Consider the following 25,958-nt stretch of genomic DNA (forward strand, 5'->3'; position numbering starts at 1 on the left):
AGCGCCTTCCTACCACCCTCCTTTCAGGTCCATTTCTTTCCTTGACTGGTTTCCTTGTCTTCTGTAACTGGAAAAGGGGCCTGTTGTTTACTATACTTGCATATTGAAAGTTCCTTTCCACAGTGAACCATTCTGCAACACTTGAAGAACCAGCTTCTGTAATTTGAAACAGGAGCCCTATAAGTAAACCCTTTTTGTTGTCCTCTGCTTACTTACCCCTGTTTTACCCTTTCATACATGGTTCCTTTTCAATTATTGAACTAAAGACCCAGCAATAAGCAAGAGCCATGCACCCAGGATGTAATTACCCTCTCTCTAATGTGATTATAGAGCGGTGATCTCTGTATTGATTTCAGCATGTCTAAACTCACTGTGTCCTGCCCTATTCCAGCATGGGAATTTGCAGCCTGCATCACACTTAGCTGAGGCTGCTGCTGCAAAGAGGATTCTCCTCTTGTCCTCAAGAGCAAGGCAGTGTTTAATGAGAATAGCTGACATGCTTCAATGCACTGATGCCTGCAATTGACTGGCAGGCAGTGGGATCGTTGTATTATGGTCATATTAAATAATCACTGATGATAATTGTTATTAATCATTTTCTTGGATCTGTAGTATGAAGAAGTTTTAGTTCCTAAATTGTAAGCATTCGAGGTGAACTGCAAGAGCTACTTAACAATGCATAAGTAGGATAAAAATGGAAGGAAAGGCTTTTTTTCCCCATCTTTCTGAAAAAGCAGCACCTTGTAGGGCAAGATCTCCAAACTACCTATATGAGCTCCACTAGCTTTGAAGATGGTCTGGTGTCCTCTCACCATGTTTGCTGCAAAAGAAAGTGGTCTTTCATGGTATTCCCTCAAAATCCCCTTGCATCCCAGCTGGGCTTAGTTTGCAAGACTGATATTCAGTGTAGACAGAGGGTCAAAAGTGAAAAGCCCTAATTCTTCCCCTCTCTGCTGGTTGTGGCCATTTTTCCCTGCAGTACATTGACAACATTTTGTGCTCTTAAATGGTTGTGCACTAGGGCTTTTCCCTTTTGCCTACCTTGGAAAGTGGTTCTGGAATCTAGGATTTCTCACAGTAGAAAGTCTTTTGATCAGCTTCATCTTCTTTTCCTGCCTTTGCTTCTGATCCCCATGGTCTGTGTCTGGTTTCTCAGTCTTTCCTTGACCTGCCTACAGGAGGATTTGATTTGCCGCCACTTTCTGGGCAACTGCTGTTGCTTTTTGTCATTCTTTGAACGATGGAGAAAGCATTAGAGGAGTTTGGCTCCCCATTGCGTTTCCAAAATCTAGTCACTAATTACAACTAGTCCGAGGACAACAGACATTCAAGAGCAAAAATTTAACCCATTCATTACAGCTTGGAGAGTCTGGACAAAGGACAAAAAGGGCCAATGTCTCCTTAACAATCTCCTCAGCAGTTCATGTGAGTGAGACTACCCCCTCCTCTGATCTTGAAAGGAAAGAAAGAAAGGGGAGAGAGAAGGAGATTAAATAAGAAGTTAAAATTACTAGGCTCCAGCTCCCAGTGTTACATCAAAAGATGAATACATCATGTTGGGGATGCTTCAAACTCCATAATCTGCTTTGCTGCCTCTGTTCTGGGGCTGTTTGAAGTGGTCTCTTCTGCCAATTCAGTCAGTACTGCTCTTAGATTTATTGAGGACTTTGGCAATTAATTGCTTTCAGACCTGAGAAGGCCCTCATTGTTGTCCATCAGAGTTTTAATTAATCAAAGCGGCAGATGGGTAGTATCAGCCTGAAATGCTGGTGTAATTAACTCATTCATTATCATGTTCTCTTGCTTTGTGATGGTTTATAAAGAACATCTTTAATCTAGCTGCCATCATGCTGTCCCCATAGCAGGAGTTAAATGTTTTTCATCAGTCTTTACCATAACTACCCAGTATCTAGGATACCATTAGGGAAAATGCTAATTTTTGTGAATAAATATGTAGACCCTCCTTAGCTTCAGACAGGTGAGTAGAGTTTGACCTGGCAAAGATGAGTGGGGCTGGTGAGATTAAAGTTCCCTTCTTACCCTTCCCTAAAGTCTCTGGAATTTCTTTGCGACTCACCCAGTGCCTCCTGAAATATGCAGTCCTGAACTGTCTGGTCTCTTGGCAATTTGTGCTGTCAAGACAGAAATGTGATCAACTGTCACATGTTTCACCGGCCAAAAAAGCCTTCTTACCTTGTGAAAATATAAAGAACACACCTTATTAGGCCCTCGAAACTGGATGTGCAAATTGCTGCAAGAAGGTTTTGCTCGCAACTGACCAAGACCTTGGTGGGGAATAGTCACACTTTGGGGGAAGCTTCTTGGGCCTTTCTGAAGAGGCCCTATCGAAGTGGCTTGACACGTGTCCTCCATGATGAATGCAAACCCAGGAAACGCTTCTAGGCCCTGAAATTGTTGTGGTAAGTTATTAGCAATAGTTTTTGACATGCTTTTGGCCCAGGCTGTCTTCATGGGAGTACCCAGCATGGTTCAGGTGTTAACACAGGTCAGGAGCAATAGACAGTTTGGATGTGGCCGCTCTTTGGCCTTTTTTGCACTGAGGAGTAAGAGTTTGTACTTGGCTGAGTCTGTAGCAATTAGCATCAGCACCAGAGAAAGGTCCTGAGCACACTGTGCATACTGGGATAGGTGTTGCCATAGATACTTATCACGCACAAAATAAGGAGTTTGAAGTAGAACTAGAAACAAAAGAACAAAGAACTTATGTCTCTGAAATATATTTAATACTCCTCCTAAATTTTGATGTGGTGCCTGAGAGGACTCATGACTGCCTCATAACAGCTGCTTCACGAACTTTGGAGTGACCTGTACAACTGATCATAGCCAAGTGACTGCTTGCAACCTAATATGGGTGCTGGCAACCTGCCTTTGCTTCCAAATTATATTTCCAGGATTGCTTGAGAGGGATGTGAAAGCAGTAGCTTTGGCCTTCTGAAACCTTTCATCCTGGATGCTCTTCCTGAGAAGGGGAGGAGAGTCCCAGTCTTATCTCAACTGTAGACCCTTTACATGAGGGTGGGGGCAACCTCTCCGTGGCACTGTCCATCCAAGCAGTGAAGTCCAGGGCTTGTCCCCAGCACTGAGGCTGTCCTAAATAATGAGATCATTCACCTTTAATGTGGTTTCAAAAAGGCAAAGTAAAGAGTTTACATCTCTGGCTGCTGCTTGAAGACTCTACTGCTGCCTGCATGGTTGCTTTCAAAACATTTGGTAGGAACGCAAACCCCATTAAAATTTAGACCAAAGTCCTCAGCCAAACCAATACTGTGGCTTTATTAATCAAAAGGTTTGGGAAAAGAACAGCTTGGTTTTTCTTAATTAAGATCATCTTTCCCTGGCAGATTAATTACCCAGAATTCATTGCAAATTTCTGGCTCCGTGGATGTTATTGATCCAATCAGCCTGCTAGTTTGTGCTTGCAGGGATCTGTCTGTGATCCTCCTTCTGTGGGAATTTGGGGAGGGAGGGAAGGAGGGAGCTGGCTGCCAGTTATTAATAGAATTTGGAACAGGGTTTTTTTTCCCCTAGCTGATTAAATCAAAATACCAGACAGTTGCATAATCTCGTGCAATTCAGTAACAGCAGCAAATACCACCACCGTCACAAGCCCAGAGAAAAGTGTGGAAGAAGTGTGGACAGAGATGCCAAAGGCAACAGGGGATTTTTTTCTGGAGAGGTGAAGTAATGGGATTTTTTTACACATGTTCAGAAACAGTGTGCTTAGAAATGTACTGTGAATGTTTCAAATGCCTCCTGGCCTGTAGTTTTAGTGTAACATGATGGGTTCAAAGTGAGCCCAAGACAAGGAACAGGATTGCTGGTCCCTTTTGGTGATGTCCATAGGAAGCATAGAGGTGATCCCACCATAGTTGCCAATGCCTGTGAGCTCTGGCCCAGTGGCCCACTTGCTGTGGGGATGGTGTGCTGATGGGAAGCCAGTGACATCTGCCCCTGCTCTGCAGAAGAATAGTAAGTCTTGGCTTTCCAGAAGGGGTTATTGAGACAGACTCCAAGGCAAGTGATGGGAGAGGAGCACTGCTGTTTGGGTAGCTGAGAAAGGCAGTCCAAGGAATGGGTCCTGGGCATTGAGCTCTCCCTGTAAAACCAGTTGTTTGTTGTGTGGGGTCATGAGTGATTCCCTTTCATAGATCTGTTTGAAAAATATAATGGTCACCAACAGGTTTGGCTTGTTGAGTCCCTGATCTCCTTCAACCCTCCAAATAGCATTTTAAAGCCTCAACACACCCCTGTATGCTGCTTCTTGTTTACTTTGACTGTCAGGAAAATGCCTTAGTTAAACATTTTCAGGGATGATTTCTAATCCAGGGGCTGTCCCTTAGCACAAGGCTATGCTTTCCATCAGGCCAGCTTGTTGACTGTGGTGGCTGTGCTTGTTCCATTTTGCCTGGATACTCAGCCTCTCTCTACCTTCCCTTTCCTGTTTTCTCAGGATTCCACCCCCCACCCCCCCACACTACTGCAGTCTTTAAACAAGAAAATAAACAATTCCCCAAAGCTCTGAGAGACGCTTCTGATACAAGATGCGCTGTAATGATGAGAGCTCTCTGCAGTATCACGAGTCAGAAATGGTGACAGTCGTAGGACTAGCTGCCTTGCTGTTTAGAGTACAGATTTTTGCCAGGCTTCATTCACAGCCTTGCGGAGTTTGCTGTTGAAAAAAATACTGGTTTTCCCTTAGAGTTTAGAAATTCAGGCCTAAATTTTCAAGAGCTAGCAGTAATCTGAGGACCCTAAATTTGTCTAGAAAGTAGTTTTTTATTTTTAGGATTGAACACTCTGAATTACTTAATCCTTTTTACAAATTCAGAACAAAAGTTGAGAACAGGAGGCAGGTTGCCATTAACAGATGTAATGAGCTGTAAGCACAATTTACTGCAGGGCTAAGGTGTTTGGTGGTTGGAGTCTCATACTGACTGTGGATGGTGGGAGAACCTCACAAATCCCTTAGGTTCATTCTCCCTTCTTCGGTAAGATGAGTGTAGAAACCAATGTTTTGGAGACCACATCTTGTATTCAGCCTGGGCAGCCTAACTTACTTCCCTCTGATTAAAGTCAGGGGAAAGATGACTGATTCAGCTGCTGGCTACATGCAAAAGAGGGGTGGGTGCTTTTTTCCTAACTTTAGAGATGGGCGTCAATTTAAAATTGAGACACTGGAGCACCACAAATCATACGAGACAACTGTGTAGGCAGTTTGGTGCTGAATACAATTGGGATGAATAATTCCTAGGAGGTACCTGTTCTTCTCTGATGATTACTAAGGCAGCTTGGAATTTGACAAGTGGCCTTTAGATGCATAAAGTTGAGTGAGCTGTATCTGTAAATACCTACATTAAATACGTACAAAGGCAGGTGGAAATATATGGCCTCAAACATTGCTCAGTAGTGGTTATTGCAGACTGAGAACAGATGTAACTTCCAGGGTCACTCCCCCTGTGCTGTGAACACAAAAAACTCCAGATCTAACATATTTCACCACCATGAAACCTTATCTGAATGGAAAGGACAAACATATGGACTGTATGTGGAAGTGGGGATCTGGTGAAATAATTTAGCCTCCCTTGACTCTGCTTATAGCCTTGAAAATGATCATAATGGCTCTGACCTGAGACTGCTCCAAAGTTCAGTAAGGCTTTAGTGATGCAATAAAGTTTACAGAATTCACAAACTAGAGAAGGCTGTGGGCACTTAAAAAGTACATAAAATAAGTGAGTTTATGGATGTCTGTGGTTACTTAGTGAACTAAATAACCAGGACACTGTTTACATTAAGTAATCAGTGCTTGTTGCTCCCACCTAAATTCAAAATGAGAGGGAGAGGAATACTTTAATTATTCTTTGTAAAATGTGCAACTCTGTGACTGTATCTTGCCTGGACACATAGGGCTACTGCTTGGGAATGTTAGGCCTTGTTTACAGATGTATGAGGAACTGATCTTGGTAATAAACTCACAGTGTTTCAGCTAATTTACCATAACTGCCTGTGAACAGGCTCTTTTCCCCTGCAGATGCAAGGTATCTAAATACATTTACACTTCCACTGATGCCAGTTTATTGGGCGGTAAGACCATGCACATTGTCAGGAGTAGTCACAGTGTAGCCGGTGCACATCCCTGGGCTTGCCTTGCGCTAACTTTGTGTGTGCCCATAGCAGTTTGAGTGCCATCTCACACAGGCATATATTTACACCTATAAGCGTGACTGGACACAGGTGTGCAGATTCACACAAACTTTGTTGCAAAGATGATGCTTTAACATTAGTCGTTACTAATTCACTGGGAGATGAGGGGTTTTTGGTGGTGGATGGTAGAAATAGTGACTTGTGCAAATCCTGCAGTAAGAGTGACTCAGCTGGCCTCACAGAGATGATCCACTCACTGCTGTTCTGGGATTTTTTTTGAAAAAACAGAAGATGTGAGTACGGAGGAGCTGGGAGCATGACATGCCCCAAGGGCACAGTCCTGATCCTATGTGCCCGCTCAAGCCTAAGGAAAAATCATGCTGGTTTTGCTCAGGTTTACGTCAGGCCCTTAGGTGATCTTGTTCAAAATTAAACTAGTTGTCTGATAGACCCATATTACATTGAGAATTTTATCACTGTAATTGCAGACAGTTTGCCATCCTTTGGGACTGGCATCCTCTGGCTATTAAACAGACAGCTGTTGTATCGCTTCTGGAAGTGGCCAGTAACTGCTAGATGGCAGACACTTGTTCGCTGTTTGAAATTCTCAAACCAGATTATTTTCTCTTTAATATTCATATAAATATATTCCCCATGCAGATACACCTACATTCATTGTAGGTTAGGTTTTGAAACTTTCACCTGTTTCTAAACCAAAATAGTTTCATGTTCCCAGTGGTTAAAACCTCTTCCCGCCACCACCTTGTCTGAAATGTATTTTACTCTCAAGCCCATGATTTTTGCAATTCTGCTGCGAATTTTGCAGCTTGAGCTCAGATCCCAATGTTTTGGCAACACTCCTGTCGGTGTGTGAAAGAATCCAGGCTGTAATATCACTCAAACCTCCTTGTTTTACAGACAACCTTCTAGCTCGCTAGAGCAACCCAGCATTTCAGCATCCTTGTTCTCCTGAAATCCACTGAGCTGGCAAAGACCACAGTGTGTTATAGCTGCTACAGTACAGCAGAGCCCTGCCTGGCGGGAGTAGGAAATTACTTTTGTTCTGAGCAGGTGCAGGGCACATTATGGTTTTCAATAATGTAGCTGTGTGCACAGAATAAAAGAAGCCCTGGGAGGCCTCCTTGCATTAGGAATAATATGTTTTGGTAAGAATAATTGAGTTACAGGTAAGATGATGATGTGTGCAGTAATTCATGTTTGCCTAGCCTGGGTGATGCAGCTTTTTGTTAATTGAGTGGTATAATGGGTTGTTTGTCAGACTGCAGTCTGTGAAAGACCCAGTTTTTGTCCTGGACTCATAGAAAGGCTGGTTGGAGAGGACTCTGTGAAGTCCAGTCTGCCAGTGTTTCATGGCTCCTTCCTCTTTTCCCTGGGGATCCTCCAGGGCTTGTCGTGCCCTCTTTTCTCCAAACTATCAGTGTTATTGCTGCAGTAATCAATAGTTGCCACCAGCCTCTTCACACCATGTCTTTCTTCTCTCTGCCAGTTCTCTCCGTGCTCCCTATCTTCTGCCCCCAGACCCTGCTCCCACCATCATATCCCCACCCCTTGGGTTTTGGTCTCCATTTCTGATTAGCACAGCTGTTTCTTTCCAAGCAGCTCCTTGTCCTGCCTATTTCCTTTTCTCCATTTATTCCCTTCTTCCTCTTCATCTTTCTGTGTATTTCAATAGACTTATTGGAATAGACCTATATTAAAAAAAAAAAAAAAAAAAGAGGAAAAGGACTTATTGTTTCCAGGGGAAGGATGAGGAACAGACTTTGTCTGTCTCTCTGGGACAGGATCCTCACATGTGTAAGCATAAGAAAGTTCTGTGACTCTTCAGCAGAAGTTCTCAGAGCTTCTTGTGGTCGTCTTTCATGAACTCTATGTTTGACTGGTGAAAAGTGATACTTTAGGCATTTAGTGGGCACTACAGAAACAAGGGGCAGCCTCAAATGATGTTCTGGGGTACAGCTTGCAGTCATGTGCCCAGCATTCAGGAGAGGACCTGCCGATCTAACCTAGCTCTTTACCAGCCCCTTCCTACCATGGATGATTGCTTCAATCATCCTCACTTTCACTGTGCATGCTGCCTCTGAGCCTTCCCTGTGTCTTGAAGTTCACACATCAATTTGTAGAAGATAAAGCCTTGGAGTAAGAGCTGACTCCAGTACCACTTAGGAGATGTTCGTTGGCAAGGACAGCTCTGTATTGTCCCTAGGAAGGGCTTAGCACACCAGAGTAGGTACTCTGAAAATAGCAGCATTTTTCACTACTTGTCTGTACTTACCATGGTTGCCTCAAGCTTCTCTCTTGCACATACGAAACACACTACACATGAACCTTATAGTGATGTTCGGTAAAAGATTTTTGCTGTTTAATGCCATAAACAAATGCTAAGCCAAAGTGCTAACACATTGTGTCATATAGGCTAAACCATGGCATTTTGTTCAAATCCCTTATTGGAGTCCTGACCTCTAATGTGTAGGCAGAAGATGAAAGCTTACTGTATAAGGCCCTGTGTGGATCATGACCAGAAAGAAAGAGATTTTATTGACCAGGAATGGCAGTAAACAAACAAGGAAGGAGGTAAGTTTCACAGTGTATGTTACAGGTTAACAGAGGAGAGGAAAAGATAAACGAGAGTCATTCATTTGCTTTTTTTATTATGTATATTTTCATTAGAAAACAACCTTGAACACCCAGGAATAGTTTTCTAATAAACGTAAGCTCATGAAGAGCACTTGGAAGTTTCCATTCTGGGTTCAGGAGAATGACGGGACAGTAACACAGTTGACATGGTCATTCCTCTTAGTCAACCCCTCCCTTGTGGCTGATTGTTTCTTACATTGCAGCCTTCCCTTCCCCGTGCTTCCTGCCCTGAACAAAACCAGCACCCCACCCCACCCCCACCCCCAATCCCACAGACATCTCTGTAGATGTCTCAAAGAGAGTATTTCTGCATGGACACACCATTGACTCATCTCATCCCTCAGTGAACATAGTGATTTCTTCCAGGCCCGACTCAGGACCCTACCAACAGAGCTTGGAGATCCATGCAGAGACACTGCTTCCTCTCCTGGGCAGACCCTGTAGTAGTGAAGGATCAGACTGTAGTCCTTGGGAGCAATTTCAAAGGGGACTCACGTGAGGAAATGCAGAATTAGCCTACTGGGAACTCTGCCTGCTGGGGATGAAGATCCAGGGAAGTGTTCTTGCCATCCCCACTAGCTACCTCCCTTCTTACTCTCAGCCTCTCTGGGGCAAAAGTCCTGAAGGGGTTGATGCATAGCTATGAGCTGGTTGTGCTTCTGGAATGAGGAAGATTTCCTCCCCAAGCCTGGCCTGCATTGCCTACAGAGGGTTTGTTCATAATGGAGAGCTGATGTGTATGAGCTAAAAACATGAGGGACAAGGCTATTTGTCTTTGCTACTGTATAAATCTGACAAAGATTCTTGCTCCCCTGTCATCAGAGCAGACCTCACCCGGTTTTACCACCACCTAAAGTACAAGTGCTTTGTCCTCACCATGTTTTTGGCTCAGGTACATCATCCACTCTAGTTACCCTGAGGCTAAGAAACAAAAGATTCCCCATGCCATTATTCCACAGCTCGACAGCAGTGAAGAAGTTGCTTGAAAGCATTTGTTCTTCTGGATCAAGAAGTTGAACTCCATGAAAAAGGATTCTGCTGGCCACACCAGTCGAGGGATAGGAGGAAGGTTTGTGTGCCTGTTAGCAAGGAGTAGAAGGGCTGTCCGTAATCCCATCTCAGAGAGATGCTCTACCATTTAGTAGCAATGAATCACCCCTTTCCAAATGAAAATGAAGATTATGGAATAGTGAGTGAAAGGGAAGGAGGAATATAATCTCATAAGAACATAAATACTGAGATCAGCTGTTTGCAGAACATCAATTTTTTCTGTCTAACTGGGAAAGAAGATCATGTGGATCAGGCAGAGATCTGTTCATCTTTCTAGGAAAAAGGGTTAAATTGAACCTCTGTAATGTGCAGTGGAAAAACTCCCAGAGAAGTGCAGCAGGATGGATTTTAAAAGAAAACTGTCTTCTAACAAAGAGCAAAGCAGCTCTGTCACCAACTTAAGCTGTGAAAGAATGAGATAGGTCACTTGTGGGGGCACACTGGGGAAGTACAATTCTTGTGATTATTGTTATCAAAACTTGTATATGCTGATAGATGCTCCCACTGCCCAACAGTGACTTGCTAACAACCTGCTAACAACAGGTTGTTGTCCTGCCATAGAGGAGCACAACTAGAGGCAAAACATCTCTGCCTAATGCTGGCTATCCCATCCAGAGGGAAGCTGTGGTCCCCTGTAGAAGGCTATGTTCTAGGAAGGCTCCTTGATTATGAGCAGACTCGGTCACTCAGATTTTCTTTGAGCAAGCACAGAATTGAATGTGATGCCCTAATTCTGTTTGGTAAAGCACATCTTGATGCATAACATAACATATAATGGAGCATCTTCCTTTAGTACCTCTTCTCTACTGCTACTTAATTCCATAAGTCTTGGGTATCAGAATCCTTTCTTTTCCTCTTCTTTTTTTTTTTTTTTTTTTTTTTTCCCCCTAAGATACTTGGGAAAAATAAGGATTAATAATAATAAGTAAACCAGCTGGGGAAAATACTGTCAATGTGGCTTGGAAAAGAATTACTCTCCGAGTCCTTGTCCCTATTCAGAAATCCATCTCTTCTCAAACAGTTGTGATGGCAGGTGTTTGTGCTTTTGCATCATTGTGCTTGTTTGAATATGGCTCAGATAAGTTTGAGGGGTCTTCAGTCTGTTTCCCGCTGCTGGAGCTGAGTGTCTGGTTTCCACATACTTCTGCATTAGTTAAATGCTATACAATAATTACCATGAACCAGAGACAGGCTAGAGGTCACATAACAGCATTTCCCTCTTCTGTCTTCTTTTGGCCTGAAGTCAAATCATATGTTGTACTTTCCACACAGCAACTCCCTAGCTGCTGTCAAGACTCATTTAATAAAGTATTCTTTCAGGTTTATTTGTGGTTTTTTTTTCTTTATGTTTTCAAGATAACATTTATAAATATATATGTATATGTCTACATATATTTTATCTTGCAATTCCAGTTCTGGAAGAGGAAACATCATTCTGTCATCAAAGAAGAAATTCACCCACTGACCTGGAGGAAATTTGAATAATGAACTAAGATAGTTTTTGATGTTTGTGTAAACAGCACAAAAGTGTCAGATTCTGTTCTCCTTGTATCCAGCATGATAGATGTGAGATCAAAGACTGCCTTCAGTAACTGTAGTGTGTCAGACTTGCATTATTGAGGGAAATACTCCTAGACCCATCAGCTCATTGCTGTCATATGGAAACCAACTGATGTTTTCACTACATCTCCTTCAACGTGGAAGAAGAGGTGAAGGTCAATGCAGTAAGTTCCTACACTTGTTTCTCCTCTCAAGATTCAAATATGTCATTGCCTATCAATTAAATGAATTTGCCTGTCTGGATACCTGAAGGATGTAGAAGACTCTAAAACTAGTCTGAGGAATCCTGTGTCTGTCTGCTCAGGAGATCTTCAGGGCTGGAGTCTAGAGACAGCAGAGGGGATGAGGCATCTGGCTCAGGAAAGAGAAGGGGCCATCACAGGTGAGGCGATAGCGGGAAGGAAGTTATGATACTCAGCCTGTAGTCACTAAGGCAACTGCACTGCTGATTATTTCCCTCCAAGTACTTGACCAACTTATAATAGTAAGAGGAAGGAGTAGGTCTTCTCACCATGCGTTCTCACAAGGATCTCCTTGTGCAGGAGTCCTGGTGAATGAACCACAGGTTGGAAGTGCTAACGGTTCAGCCTCCTACACTTAAGAGTAGTAGTACTTTGCTTAGTCAAAATAATCTTTTTTATCCTGCAGAAAACAAAGATAAGATGCTTGAATGACTGACCACCACATGTGGGCAGGGGACAGGCTTCAGAACTGGAAAGTCTTCAGAATTGTTCTCCATCTACAGGCATTGGCTCTGACATTTTACTGCTGCCAGATACAAGGACTTTAAGAAGGGACCTCACAGGCATGAGTAGTATTTTTCTGTCTCCCCGAGTAAAAACAACGGACAGCCAAAACCTCTCTTGACTCAAATCTGTGATGCTGACTTGCTCTTTCCTTCAGGGAACACACCTGATTTAATTGAAAAACAGTCCATTACTTCTGACATTTGAAATTGGAAACCAAGTGTTGGATGGGTATATGGGTTTTGCTTGCATTGTTTTCTTTGTGACAACCAATTAAGAGCAGGCACTGAGATTGGCAAAGTGAATATATATCAAAGAGGACTTACTGATGGTTATGGAGTCTGAGTATTGGTACAGACTCTTAACGGTCCCTGTGTTCTCTTAGTGCATGTGTTTGAGCCACTGCGGGCACAGAGGAAGAGAGTCTGACCTTGGCACCGGGTATTTACCAACAGACTGGACGGTAAGAACGGAAGAGCTGTGGAAGCTGGAGGCCAGCACTGATGTTTCAGTAGGCAAGAATAGCACTGGCAACTGACACAGAGCAAAACACCTCTGAGGAGCATAACCAGAAGAGCATTACCAGAAAGACCTGTCAAAACTGACGGAAAATCAGGGGACTAGCAGAAATCACAAGAATGAGCAGGACCACACACACACACGATTTCTGATGATGGCTAAACACAGTCCTCCACACTGACCACCCCCAAACGGTGTTGGAGGACCACAAAGCCCAAGAACTGAGGGGTCTCCACAGTGATAGGACCTGGAATTTCTCCACTGGGAGAAACAGCTGCCAAACTCTGTAAGCTTTGTTTGTCGGTGGAAGCTGATCTGACTGCTTTGTAACAAAATACAGAGAACGTCTCTTCAGGAACCCAGCAGAGAAGACTAGAGGAAAGATGTGGGGAAGAAGAGATGCCTTCTGTAGCATAGCTGTGCCCCGTCTCTTCTGTATGCTAGAGTCCCCCAATACACAAAGTATTCTCTGTGTCTTGGGACCGTACTGTCTCCATTTGCACCTTTTAAGGTCCTGCATAGTAGCACAAAAAGGATGGCACAAGGAGGTTGTGGGACATGAGAGAACTGTGCTCTGGAAGCAAGAGACCCTCATCAGTATTTCTGCCATCGATACTTTGGGGAGGAAAGAAAAAGAGAATCCAAAACCCCAAACCTCACACTAAATATGCATTTGTTCTCTCAGGCTGGCAGCCTAGAAGTTCATAAACTCAGAATTACCTTGTTCTGGAGTAAACTGTTCTGAAAACAGTTTCCAATGGCTTCCTCGAGTTTACTTTGCTGGTGGCAGCCCTTCGGCTCCATGCTGGCACATGTATGAAGCTCTTTGAACAAGTTTTGACCTTCCTTTAGCCCCTCTGCCCATCAAGCCAGCTAATGACATGCTTCGTATTGCACAGAACACATACAATTGACAAGTTCAATAGTGTTGTTTAAATATTAAACAGTCTAGACAGGCTTTTGAGTCTTACGCCACTGTGAAAAGGCTCAGACCATCATACCCATCTCTGAAATTGGGCTGCGGGATCGTTTGCACAGTAAGACAGACAATAAGACTTGTATACATTGCCATGCAACAGAAGAGACCCCGAACCGCCAGCCCTAAGTGGAAAGTTTATTTCTAAGCACAATATATGGAAAAAACCAAACCAACAAACCCCACAGATATAGAAAACATTGTAGCAAATCCCTGGTCAAGTAGGACTTCATGTCTGTCACTACCCTGCACCTCACAGCCGCTTAAAATGTCATGCAATGGAGGAGAGGGCACTCGGACGACGCCCTCCGCTTCGGATCGAGGAGGATCTCCAAGCAGGAGAGGGCCGATGGGACTCCCGCTGAGTGATTCGGACTGTAACCAGCAAAAGGGCAGTGCTGCTCACCCCCACCACATGCTTCGTGACTACCGGTGGTAGACTTAGCACTTCAACAGGCTTTACCAACGTGGATTCTCACAACACCCCTGTGAGGTAGGTACGTATTGTTATTCCCCCTTTGAGTGGAGGGGGGACTGAGCCAAACAGCCCAAGGCTACAGAGTCGGTGGCAGAGCTGGAGTGAGAGTATGCAGAATCCTGTGTGCTCAGAGTACTAGATCACACCACTCTTTCACGGCAAGTTGTGCTTCTGACCTCATAAACTTTTAACTCTTAGCCAAATTAAAAGAATTTGACTTCTCCATGTTAAATGAGTGGAGAGCAGGGAGGGAAACAACATCATGTCTGACAGCTGTCCCTTCGGCTGTGTATGCTTCCCCCTTCCCAAAACCACCATAATTACTCATCTCTTGGAATGAGGACAGCTTCCAGGACAGGCATGGGGGTGAGAGGCTGCTGTGTTTGCTTGCTTTGGCCAGGTTTCACTCTACTGCGGATCAGAAGCAGTTCTTCCAGAGACCATTCGTTACAACACCTTCATTCTGGGGGTAGCTGTTTTTAGAGACGATAGGAATTGCCCTCTCCTTCCACCCATCAACATCCCTTCCCTCCCCTCTGCCAAAAGCACTCTTTGGTAGATAGTAAGATTGGTCAGATAAAGGTACAGTGGCCTCAGAAACCATGCTGTTTCACATGGGTCCTCAGTAAGTCAACTTTCTTGGCTGGTGTTTCACCTCCCACATTCTCTGCCAGAGAAGTACCTGTTTTGTTGTATTCTGATATTCAAAGGGACACTGTCAAGTAATTGAGGTGAAAAATGTGACCTGCCTTAAGATGCTAACCTCTATCTTCAATGTTGCAGAATGGCTGGTGTGTTCGAACCTGGAGGCTGAAGTTCGAGACCCTCTCCAGTCCGGACCCATGATGGCCTAGCTGCCAAAGGAGCTGGTGGCTCACATTTGCCCTGGCTCCAACAGAAGCTGCAGAAGGTGCTGGTACAATGACGGAGGGCAGTTGGACACAGCCACTGTGCAACATTGCTCAGCACTGCTGCTAAACGGATGCGGTTTGGCTGAAGTCCCTATCTTAATTTTGGGGGGAGGCTTGATCGCTACAGGTTCACTGGTTTTGGGACAGCTGAGCTGTTGCTCCTCAATTAGCTAATGTCTGTATTTTTAGGGTCCCTGCTCTTACGCTTGCTTTGTGGCAGTTGCACTGGCAAAACAGCTCAACCCTGTAGAGCTGGGACATACCCTCCATAAAGCAAGGACAGTCAGCAGGAAATCAGTAACATGGATTTTCTCCTGTCACAGAAGAAAGGTGGGGAGAAGGTCGGGGATGGTGAAAGGAATGGGGTGAGTGGAGAGAACGATACGTGCCCAAATGGAAAAGGACAAAATTGGTAGGGAAAGAAATTTTATTTTCAAGCTTGTAAGAGAATATTACAAACAATGGAGAGTAAAAAAAGCCCAAACCCTAAAAACTATTTAAAAAGTACTTGACAGTGTCCCTTTAATATCCACAAATGATTCAGCCATTGTGCATTGAATGTTCCTGAAGAGCAACCAGTACCTTCAAGGATATATCCCAGAGAAGGAGACTTATTAAAAGTGTTATATATTCAGTCAGCAACTGTGCTCCCTCTTCAGACTAACTCTCTCTTGAATGATTGAATGGAATAGACTCTGTAATAAACTAACAGACTGGATGTGAAAGGCTCAGCCTACAAGACTGAGTGAGACTGTTGCAAATTGAGCAGCAGGGATACAGACACCAAAAAGAAAAGATGTACATCTCTAATGCATGAGTGTCTGAATCAGCAAGGAAGCAGAAACCCACTGAGATGGGTCAGCTTCTTGTGATCGGAATAAAATGGAAGAAAATTAACCTGGAATGTCTGCATGGAAAAATGATGTGTGTGAGTGGCAAGATTTGGATGCTGGATTTGTGGTTATGAAGGCATAAGTCACACCAGTACTTGTGCTTGAAACACTTGTGGAGTGTTTGTACAAAATTTGCCAAAAATGTCTATAGGTCATGGAGCACCCTCCCCGCTCCCAATTCCACCCTCACAAACCCCTTGTTAGGAACATTATGAAAAAAACAGGATTTTTGGTGAAATTTGGGTATGCCTGGGTTTTGTTAGATTTTCTTGGTGGGATGATTCAATCTCTCTTTCTGTAAATCAGTAGTGAAAAATCTCCAGCCATTTCACTTCAGTTATCCTATGGTAAATTGAACGAGGCTCCAGAGTGACTCATGAAACAAAACAACTCATAGCCCTGGTTAATCACAGTCTGGAAAATAAAAACACTCCAAATACTTTGTTACCTTCCTTGTTTTTATAAATCTCACACTGTGTGTGTGTGTTTGTGTGCACGTGCATGTGTGTACGGGGGGTGTGTACAGAGCGTTACCTATTCCAGGTAATAGGATTTGTAAGACATGCTAAACCGTCTGTTCCTCTGCTTCCCCAGAACTCTGCCTACTCAGTTTGTAGTCTGTATTGCACTTGTTTTGTTTTGTTGGTTTTTTTTGTGATTTGTGTTGTTGGTTTTTTTTCTTTTTTTTTTCTTTTTTTTTTTTTAAACTGGCTGGAAAACATTAACCTCTTTAGCATGAGTGTGCAACTCTCCCTCCACCTGCTTTTTTCCTCAGCTGGCCAGGTGCTGCCTCTTATATCTTGTGCAGTTACCGAAAAAGAAAAGGAGAGGAGAAAAAAGAAAAAAGAAAAAAGAAAAGGAAAGAGAAAGAAAAAGGCACACCATGCTCCTCTGCTTTACGAGTTCTTTGTCTCCTCCACTTCTTGTTAAGGCCTCCTGAATTCCTCGGCTCAGACCGTCGTGACCCTCATGACGAGCTCTCTGTTACTACTAGACTGACTCCTCTGTTCGTGAGGCCTCAGGTGGCTGAGTATATGCAGGATGGTATAAGCACAGTGGTGGTCAGAGAGGGTGCCTGTGGCATGGCCGGCAGCCCGTGCCCCGCTGTCGGCTGGAGCGGAGTTAGTGGCTGTACCACCAGTGGAGGACGAGTGGGTGGTTTGGGAGGAGGGGCGCTGATTTGTCCTGGTCCCTGTTTTTTGTTCCTCCATGTCCTTTGTTTTGTCATAGTTCAGCACTTTCCACTGCTGATTGACCGCCTGCCACCGTTTAAAAATCCGGTAAACCGAGGGCCCTTCATGTATTATTAGACCTGGAGGGAAGGGGGAAAGAAATAAACATAAAACAGAAAGAAAACTTTAGAAAGAACCATAAAACTACCCCAGCATCCTGCCCCCAGCTAGCTGGTTAGCTCAGCTCTCCCTCAGCCAGTGTTTATTCAACAATAAATCATGTATTTTAATTACAGACTGGAAGAGCACCAGTGCTCCTGCTCTGCTGGATCCCTTTTCCCCTGAATTAAAAGGATTACAGCTTTACCTCAGCAATCAATAAATGGATCGTAAATGCAGCAGAATGAGTGATGCTCTTACAGCAAAACAGTATCTGTTTACCAATAAACGCCCGAGGTTTATCTATCACTGGACTAGTTTTGCATGCTGCATAGGCATGATTCACTGAGCTAACAGCTGTGTTTGGAGGGGGTGTATCTGGGTCTGACGTGCCGGTGACGTCTGCTGCACCAGCGTCATGTGTGTGCACAGCCTGAGTCTCTCCCCACACACACAGCAGCAGAGCAGACACGCACACGGAGGCCAGAGGCGGCAATCGAGCGAAAAAAGGTCCTGTCTATACCTGTAAGTGGTTTGTCATCCCAGGCAAAGTTTTGCTCATCTGCAGAGCAGGTACCTCATCGTAGTACGTCATTGCTCCCTACCGAGGGGGAAAACAACACGCTTGAAAGTAAAGGGCAGATGAGCTCACACCATGTGTGTGCTGAGTATGCACGTAATGTATGTGTCCTGCTACCCATCTGCAAATACCAGAGCTGATGTCCTGGGGATGGCACTGGGCTGTAGGACCCCTGACTTGTAATGACCTCAGCACCTGAAAGAGTGTGAGCAGCTCAGGCCCTCCCACCCAGCAGTTAGCTCACCTCCCAGAGGTCTCTGTCATCCTCCCCACCCTTGCAAGAAGACTGAAAGATTAATGTTAGAAGTTGTTTAGACAATGGCGGTGCTTGAGAATTAAGCTCTGTTATTATTCAAGCTGCCAGGCTTTGGCTAGACCCTTTGAAAATACTAGGTCCAGCAGTGACTGCCACACTGTGTTGTTCTTCCCCACTGAGGCTGGAGGAAGATGCAGTGTCTCATGTAGACTGGCTTAGCTGACACACTGTAATATAATTAACAAGCTTTGCTAGAGAGTGGGATTTATGCAGAATGCAGGGGGTCTGAGTCCCCCTGTTTTGCAGCAATCTGTCTATTAGGAAAGTGTCTTTGTGTCCCGTGTAACTGAAGCCAGACCAGCAGGTAGGACTGGGTGAGTTGGCCCACAGATAGCTTCATTGTTCTTAATAATGATGGCTTCACTGTTCTTCGTCAGGATCAAGATTACCAGGAACATTTTGAGGAAGAGCAGCTCTCTTGCCTGCCTGTTGCAAGCATATAAATACAAGAGCAAAGAACAAAAGACCCACAAGGAATAAGAAGCAAAATCACGCTTAGACAAGGAGGTTGCCTTGACCAGCAATGTGTGGAGAGATGATGGTCATCACAGAATAAAATGGTTTACAGCTAACCCTGATGAATCAAATGCTTTAACCCCCACCCACCTTTTCCAGACTCTTCTAGTTTGTGATGGGAGATAATTACTGGAGTAAACCCATGCTATATCAAAACCCCAAATATCTGGAGGTCACCCAACCCTTAGGGCTAGTCTCCCCATTACTCACTGATGGAATGCAGCCACCCAGTTTCTTAGGGTCTGCAACTGATCTTACAGAGTTAAAACCCTAGCTTCAGTACAGATTTTGTTTCTAGCCTCTCTGGTTTTAAGACTTGCTGACTTGATCACAGATTAGCTTCAAGGGGACTCTCACATTCACTGTAATGGGGTGCTGAGCCTGCTTATTGGCTGTAGAAGTAATTACATTGGATAGTTTAAGTATGCACATCTGGCTATTTTGGGACAGGGAATGGCATTAGGCACTACATTATGAGAGAGATCTTCCCTCTGGTTCCCATAGACCACTGAGATTGCACAGCTGTATTCCTGTAGTGATGCCAGCTTTTCATAACCAAACACTGTGATGTCATAATAGAAAAATGTGGGTTTTCCTCTGTACTTGAAACACAGCTGAGAATTCTGACATATTCTGATCAAAGCATCAACCATATAAAGCAGGACTTAGGGAAAGCCTGCAGATCCAGTCAAGGAGACAGAGCTTTGAAGCAGGCCTGAAGTGGCTCAGCCCATGACAATGAACATTAGACATATATTTAAATGAGCTGTCTGATCTGTAATGAATGAAATTCCACTCTGATCAATGACAGAGCCAATGTTTCTCTGAGACCACTTTAAGCCTTGGATAAAAGAGCCAAAATCGAATGTTTTCTCCTTGGCTGTAGAACATTCTCCACAGAATCAAATCCATTCTCCAAAGTATTAAACACTGAGCCAGGATTGTAAATCTATTCTTAATTACCTTATCACAAATATTTAATGTGCAGCCTGATTCAAGAGGGCTGTTTATAAAATTCTTGTTTGTTTGCTTTCTAATTATAAATGTTTATGATCTTATGCAATTAACTGTGTGATGCTGATGGATGGGTTGCTGAGTCAACTGAGCACCTGTTTTCTTAGATAATTTTGGTTTCCAAATATTTATAAAAGTAGAAAATAACTTGTTTTCATCTGTATTTACTGGGCTCTAAATTACTTATCGATTTCCCAGTGTCAAGCTCAGGAAGCTATAAAATTAAAAAGGAACGAAGTGGAGGGGTGGGCAGGGAGGCGGAAGTAACAATGATTCATTTGCAAGAGTAAATGCCAAGAGTAAGCAAGAGTCCGTGAGTTTATATCAAGCTGCGGGACGCTTAATGCTCCCATCGAAACAAATTTTGTCTGCCTGAGATAAACTAGGATTGGAATTCCTACGTTCAGCTCTGTGCGTTCCCTTTCAGAAACACCCTTCCCTCAAGGATCATTCTTGCTTACAGAGGTGAAACTTTCCAATTAAAGGCCAGACTTAAGTTGGAAATCCTTCAGAAAGAGTTGTATTCAACTAGAAGTGTCCAGCTAGAAGCAATTATTCCATAAGCCAAATGCTGTGTATGTGGGGAAGATAGCAGATTGATGTGAACTTCTCTCTGCGCACTTCTCTCTTTTCAAGGCAGAAATGTCTATATGAGAATTTCAGATGGATTCTGGTAGTGGCCTGGTCCTTTTCGACTCCTTCCAAGTTTATCTCACCCTCTTCTGCTTCAAAAAATCTGTTCTCAACAGATCCTCTGTGAAAACCATCCTCTTTGGAAGGAAAATCTCTGTGAGTTTCATGCAAAATGCACTGGTCCAGACTGTTGCCTGCCCCATGAAATCCCTTGTTTGTGGTGTTGGTGAAATGAAACTCCTATGGAACGTGGGCACCGAAGATGTGCTGTTCCCATTCCCATTTTCTCATGTAGAGACCTAGCTGAATCGGCACCAGAAGAAGTTCCTTTCGCTGAAAGCTGTTGAATGCTAGAAATAGTATTCAGGGCAACTATAATATACACTTGTCTTGTTCTTATTTCACTCATGTCTGTTTGTGGCCATTGATGGAAACAGGGCATTCTTAGACATTTCTACTTGCACTGGCTTGTGCCATGAAAAGATTTCCCAGATGGCTCTGAAGCTGGAGACAGACCATATTATGTGATGGGGTCATTAACCTGACAGCAAAGACTTAAAAAAAAAAGAAATTTCTAATGCCTCTGCTTGCACTGCCACCTTGATATGGCTGTGCTGTTCCCAGAATAAGACAGAGTATCTCTGAGCTAACATGGCAGGGCTAACCCAGTGCAGTGCTCCGAATTAACACATGCTGAATCTGGAACAATGTGTACAGGAAACCACATTGATCTCTGTTTGCTGTGTTCACTCTCTCCATATATTGGCCTCCTGCTCTTTCTCTTGTGGCTTTATTATTATTGAGTCCATGCAGAAGGTCAGATCATGGTCAGCCCTGTGGAGCTCTGTAGAGTCCAGGCAGGAGAGACTAGTGATTATCCTGGGTGAAGGGATTATTTCCCAGAGCTGAGAAGCTGCTTTGGGCTTCACAGCACAGGCAAACACAACAATACCTTGACAATAGGTTATACCAAAACTATACACATTGTTTATGTTGGTATCTTATGCTTTCTTTCATTTATTATACATGGGAGAGTACCCAGCACCTAACCACTGCTCTTATGCAAAACTATCATCGTAAGTGACCCAGCCCCAAAGTGCACAGGGCTTGGTTCCAGGTTAGATTTAAAGCAACAGGTAAGCAACATCAATACAGATTGGCTAAGCAAGGGTGGTGTCAGTGCAGTTGCACACCCAATCAGTGCATTCCCACAGCATCTGGGAGAGCAAGGTGACAACTGCTGACTCTGGGGAAGACTTACCTCTACCATTTACCCCCCACCCTCACTTTCATTTTCATCCCAGAGCAAGAATAACTGGACTGTTTCTTTTCCAGATGATCGAGATGCAGTCTGCAACAGAGCTAGCACTGGTGAAAACAGTTTAATTTCCATGTTCTAGTGATTGCCACAGCTAACCCTGAGCTTCTGGACTCTTAGAATGCAAGAGTTAGAAAGGGGAACATGACTGAGGGTGAGCATTGTGGCCCAGAGGTAAGGTTCATGTCACTGTAGGATTTCTCTGAGCCTTGCAACACCTGCCCACAACACATCACAATCCACATGAGCAGTCTCTGTGCAAGGAAATGCTCTTGGTGCTGAGGGTGGACATACATGGGCTGTGTGCAGGTGGCCCTTTGTCTCTTGGGATTAATCGGGACAGAAGTACATTGCCATTAGTGGGCCTGTGGCAAGACTGGTCAAGAGAGAGGTCCTCAGCCCAATAGCTACAAGGGCTGTTGGAAGAACTTGGGCAAAACCCAGATGTGAGACAAGGACAACTGTCCAATGGGTAAGAGGGGATCAGTTGGTGTACCCCTATCCTGTGAGGTTAACCCACATGGTTGTGAGCCTCCAGTTTAAGGCAACTTTGGAGCAGTGGTTTCCCAGAAAGTCACCTTCTGCCCATTGTTAGCCTCTGCCACCAAGTGATCTTTTCACCAGGACTTTCAGCCTCTAATTAACCTTCCTCTTATTCCAACATTTGCCATGCATTTTCTTGAAAGCGACAGGTAAATTCTTGGAGTAGAAACTGTTTCTCCTGTTTGCCAGCAAAGAAACCACCAAAACAATGCTTCTACTGACAGTAAGTGGTACATGCCCCCTGTGCTGACACTCATATTATCTACAGGAAATAAAATCGCAATCTGTTCCAGGCAGTTACTCTGTCCTGCTTCTCATAAAGCTCCTGTCTTTCTACCTGAGCTGTCACTTCTTGTTTCCACCCTCAGCAGCACTTTCCCCTCTTGGTTTCCTTTCCACATGCAGTTTCACCTCAGTCAGACAGCTGCCATGCTTTAGCCTGTTTCTGTTGCTTTCATTGCTGGGTGTCAGGGGAAGATTATGGCAGCTGTGATCAAAGCTTAAGGTTTGCATCCACAGCATTGGTGGCTCAGGCCAAGGTAAACCAATCCTGCTGGGAGATGATAACACTTTCATTGCTGGGCTTTCGCTCTATTGACATCACTGCATACACAAACTCTTCCCTCTCTTTCTGCGAATTCTTTAATCTTTTGTGGCAATCTCAAATTCCCCCACTTCTGTTTCCAAAGCTCCAGCAACTCAGCCCTCATTTATCTCTTTGCCTTAATCTCATCCTATATGCTTTATCCTTAGCCACCTTTTATCTTAACCTAAGAGCAGAAAGGTGGATGTATTTGTTCAGACAAGGGGTCTCTCTCTTACAGCATCCTGCTTCCAGCAGTGGCCAACAGTACAAGGAAGAGTGTAAAAACAAAGCCAGGAGAGTGATGTTTCCCTGATGGGCTCTGCACACTGCAGGGGCCATACATAACCACAGATGGTCTCTTTTAGCTAATTTATATTCCTGAACCATAGGATTCTAGCGCAGTACAGTAAAGTGTACTGACTTTTGCTCTGCACTCTGCATTTACTCATTAGGCTACCCCACCCCTTTCCAAATTCTCATAGTCCCCGTGAGATCGCTCCATTCCAAAAAATGCTTTAGCAATAACCATGAATCTCTGCCTCACCCCAGCTTCGCAAGTATCTCACAGTACGTAGGAGATGAGTCACTGAGCTCCCACTGGACCCTTCAAATCTATACTGCTTTTCAGTGCAATCCTCTGTACTTTATTCCTCATCCATGATGCAAGATAGTCTTTGGTGATAAACTGAGAAAAGAGAGCCAGAGGAACCTTTTTCGGGGAAATACAGGCTGGGGAAGGGGCACCTAGTATCTGGCATCCCTCAGCATTGTGGTAGGGTCAGTTTCAGCTAAATATGACACATTCTTCAAATAACCTAGTGTCTTAAAATCCTTGAGTGGCCTAGACTTCCTAGTGGGGAAGAGGGTGAACTAAGTAGTGGGGAGAGGTAGATTCATAATTGAAAGTAATGTCATGGCACCAGGGGGACTCTGCACTTGGGCTGATTTGGGAGGGGAGAGAATGAACATCGGAACTGACCACGTGGGGAACCAGGTAATGCCCTCCCTCACCTCACTCCTGTTCATCATCTTTCAGAACCTCTTCATTTCATCTCCCTTTTTCTCCATGTAAACTTCACAGGAGGGTGCAGTTCCCAGAGCAGAGAGGTGCAGAATCAGCACTGTACACCCTGCCTTCCTTTCAATATTCTGATGAAATAAACCGATATGTCACAGAATTGCTGTCTTTGGCAGTGTGACTGCCTGACCCAGCTAGTGTTTGGGATTCTGATTTCTCCTTCCTAAGGGTAGCGCTTTGCACTTCTCTTTATTCAATTTCATCTTGTTGATTTCTCCAATTTGCCAAGATCATTTCAGATGTTGATCTGATCCTCCAGAGTGTTGGCAACTTTTCCAAGGTTGGTGTCATCTGTGAATTTTATAACAGCACTTCGTATTTCATTATCTAAGCCATTAATAAAAATATTTAAGAGAGCAGAGTCCAAAACAGTCCTACCTGAAACATATTTCCAGTTTACAGTACACTACTGACAACTACTGAGAAAGCAGTTTTTTGACTGACTGTACACCTGCATTATGGTTATTTAATCTAGACCACATTTGTCTGGTTTGCTTAGGAGAATCTTAAGGCAAAGCACCAAAAGCACTGTCCAAGTCACGACACATCAAACTGACTGCTTCCTCTTTAACCACTAGGACAATTGCCCTCTCAAATTAGATATGGTTATACTCTCATGCTCATCAATTGGTTAGTTAAAAAAATATTCTAATATTCTATGAATCAGTTAAGCTGATTTGCCCTTTGTTTCCTCAACCCTCAGTTCCTACCTTCCTTAATGATAGAGATTTTATTTAAAGCTAGGTAATCTGCTTGCATTTCCCCACCTGCCTGGCACCTCCTGCATACTCCCCAAGTTCCTGATGATGAAATGTTTATGGGTCAGAGACTGTTCCTGCAGCTTCCTCTGAAGTTCATTAGGACGTGCTGACAAGGACAGAGCTAACTCGTTTGAATATTTTTGAGTCTGTTCTTTTCTGATTCTGCCCTGGGCTCCTTTCTCCTCATTAAAATTATTTTAGTTAAGTTTTGAAGACTGAAACAAAGGCAACATTTAACTCTTTGGCCATTTTTGTATCAAATATTATTTGAGCTCTTAGACTTGCCTTGTTCTTCTTACTTTACATATGCTTATGGACCCATTTCCTGTTGCCTTTTGTAGCTCTGAATGGTCATCCTGGGGTTCAGCTCTGATGGCTCCCCATGCCTGTGTGATTTCTAGAGACTTTTCATTATTTGCAGGCTCTTCTTTCTGCCTTTTGTGTGATTGCAGCTTCTGATTTTGGGTCCTCAAAGAGCTCCTGATGCAGCCTCAGAGCTCTCTTCCCACGCTTCTGAGCTTTCCTCTGCACAGGCACAGTTTGCTGTTGTGCCTTTAGTATCATCCCTTTTGGCAGCTGCGAGCTGTTCGCGCCTCTTTTATCCTTCAGATTCCCTTCCCAAGAGACTCCCTGCTCTGGCCCCCTGAGGCTGCTGCCACTGCTTTTCTGGAGTCCATTATCCTCACAGCATACTTCAGCTCAGGAATGCTTTCACTGCACAGTCACTTCATACAAAATACTGCGACATACAGATTTTCATGGATTCTTTGCTTTCAGGTGGAATCAAATAGGGAGTATAGACTCCTTCATAATTGTTACCTGTTTTCCAAAATGTACATTTTGTCCCCAGAACGTTTCAAGAGCTTAGTGGACAGTCTATCCTGCATACAGGAGAAGTCCAGGTAGTAGATAACCTGGGACCTGTGGTGCTGTCTTTTAGATATTTCTGATAGTTGCAAGACACTAGACCAGTGAGCAGGATGTCTCCAGTCTACAAGACATCTAGCAAAGATCTCCTCTGAATAACGCTGGAACTGTACAAGGAGGGTGTGCAAGCTGAGAAGTGTCCAGCACTGAATGACATATAGCATAAACTGAAAATGTATTCATAATGATTAGAGCTCAAGTGAATGCTTAGCGTATGGAAAAAATAAGTAGCTGATCATAATCAGTCATTTTCTTATCAGTCATTCTCCATGCACATTTTTTAATATCTAAAGAACTGATTAAATATGTACAAAGCTGGGCTGTGTTTTGGCTCGGCAGAACTGTGGCAGCTACATGGCTGGATCCTGTTGAGTGCTACTGACCACTGAATGACATGTGCCATCA

The 25,958-nt window shown here is 43.9% G+C and overlaps 1 protein-coding gene across 2 annotated transcripts in view; it reads right to left on the minus strand.

Annotated features, from left to right (window-relative positions):
- Positions 1–9,091: 9,091 nt before the first annotated feature.
- MARCHF4 (membrane associated ring-CH-type finger 4) overlaps positions 9,092–25,958 on the minus strand; it is a 110,993-nt gene continuing 94,126 nt past the window's right edge. For both annotated transcript variants that reach the window (XM_074910924.1, XM_074910923.1), the window contains exon 4: positions 9,092–17,262. In XM_074910924.1, coding sequence (XP_074767025.1) covers positions 16,901–17,262 — 362 coding nt within the window. In that variant the 3' untranslated portion in view covers positions 9,092–16,900. The remainder of the gene's footprint in view (positions 17,263–25,958) is intronic.

This window comes from Athene noctua, chromosome 7 (assembly GCF_965140245.1).
Source record: "Athene noctua chromosome 7, bAthNoc1.hap1.1, whole genome shotgun sequence".
Lineage (NCBI taxonomy): Eukaryota > Metazoa > Chordata > Aves > Strigiformes > Strigidae > Athene > Athene noctua.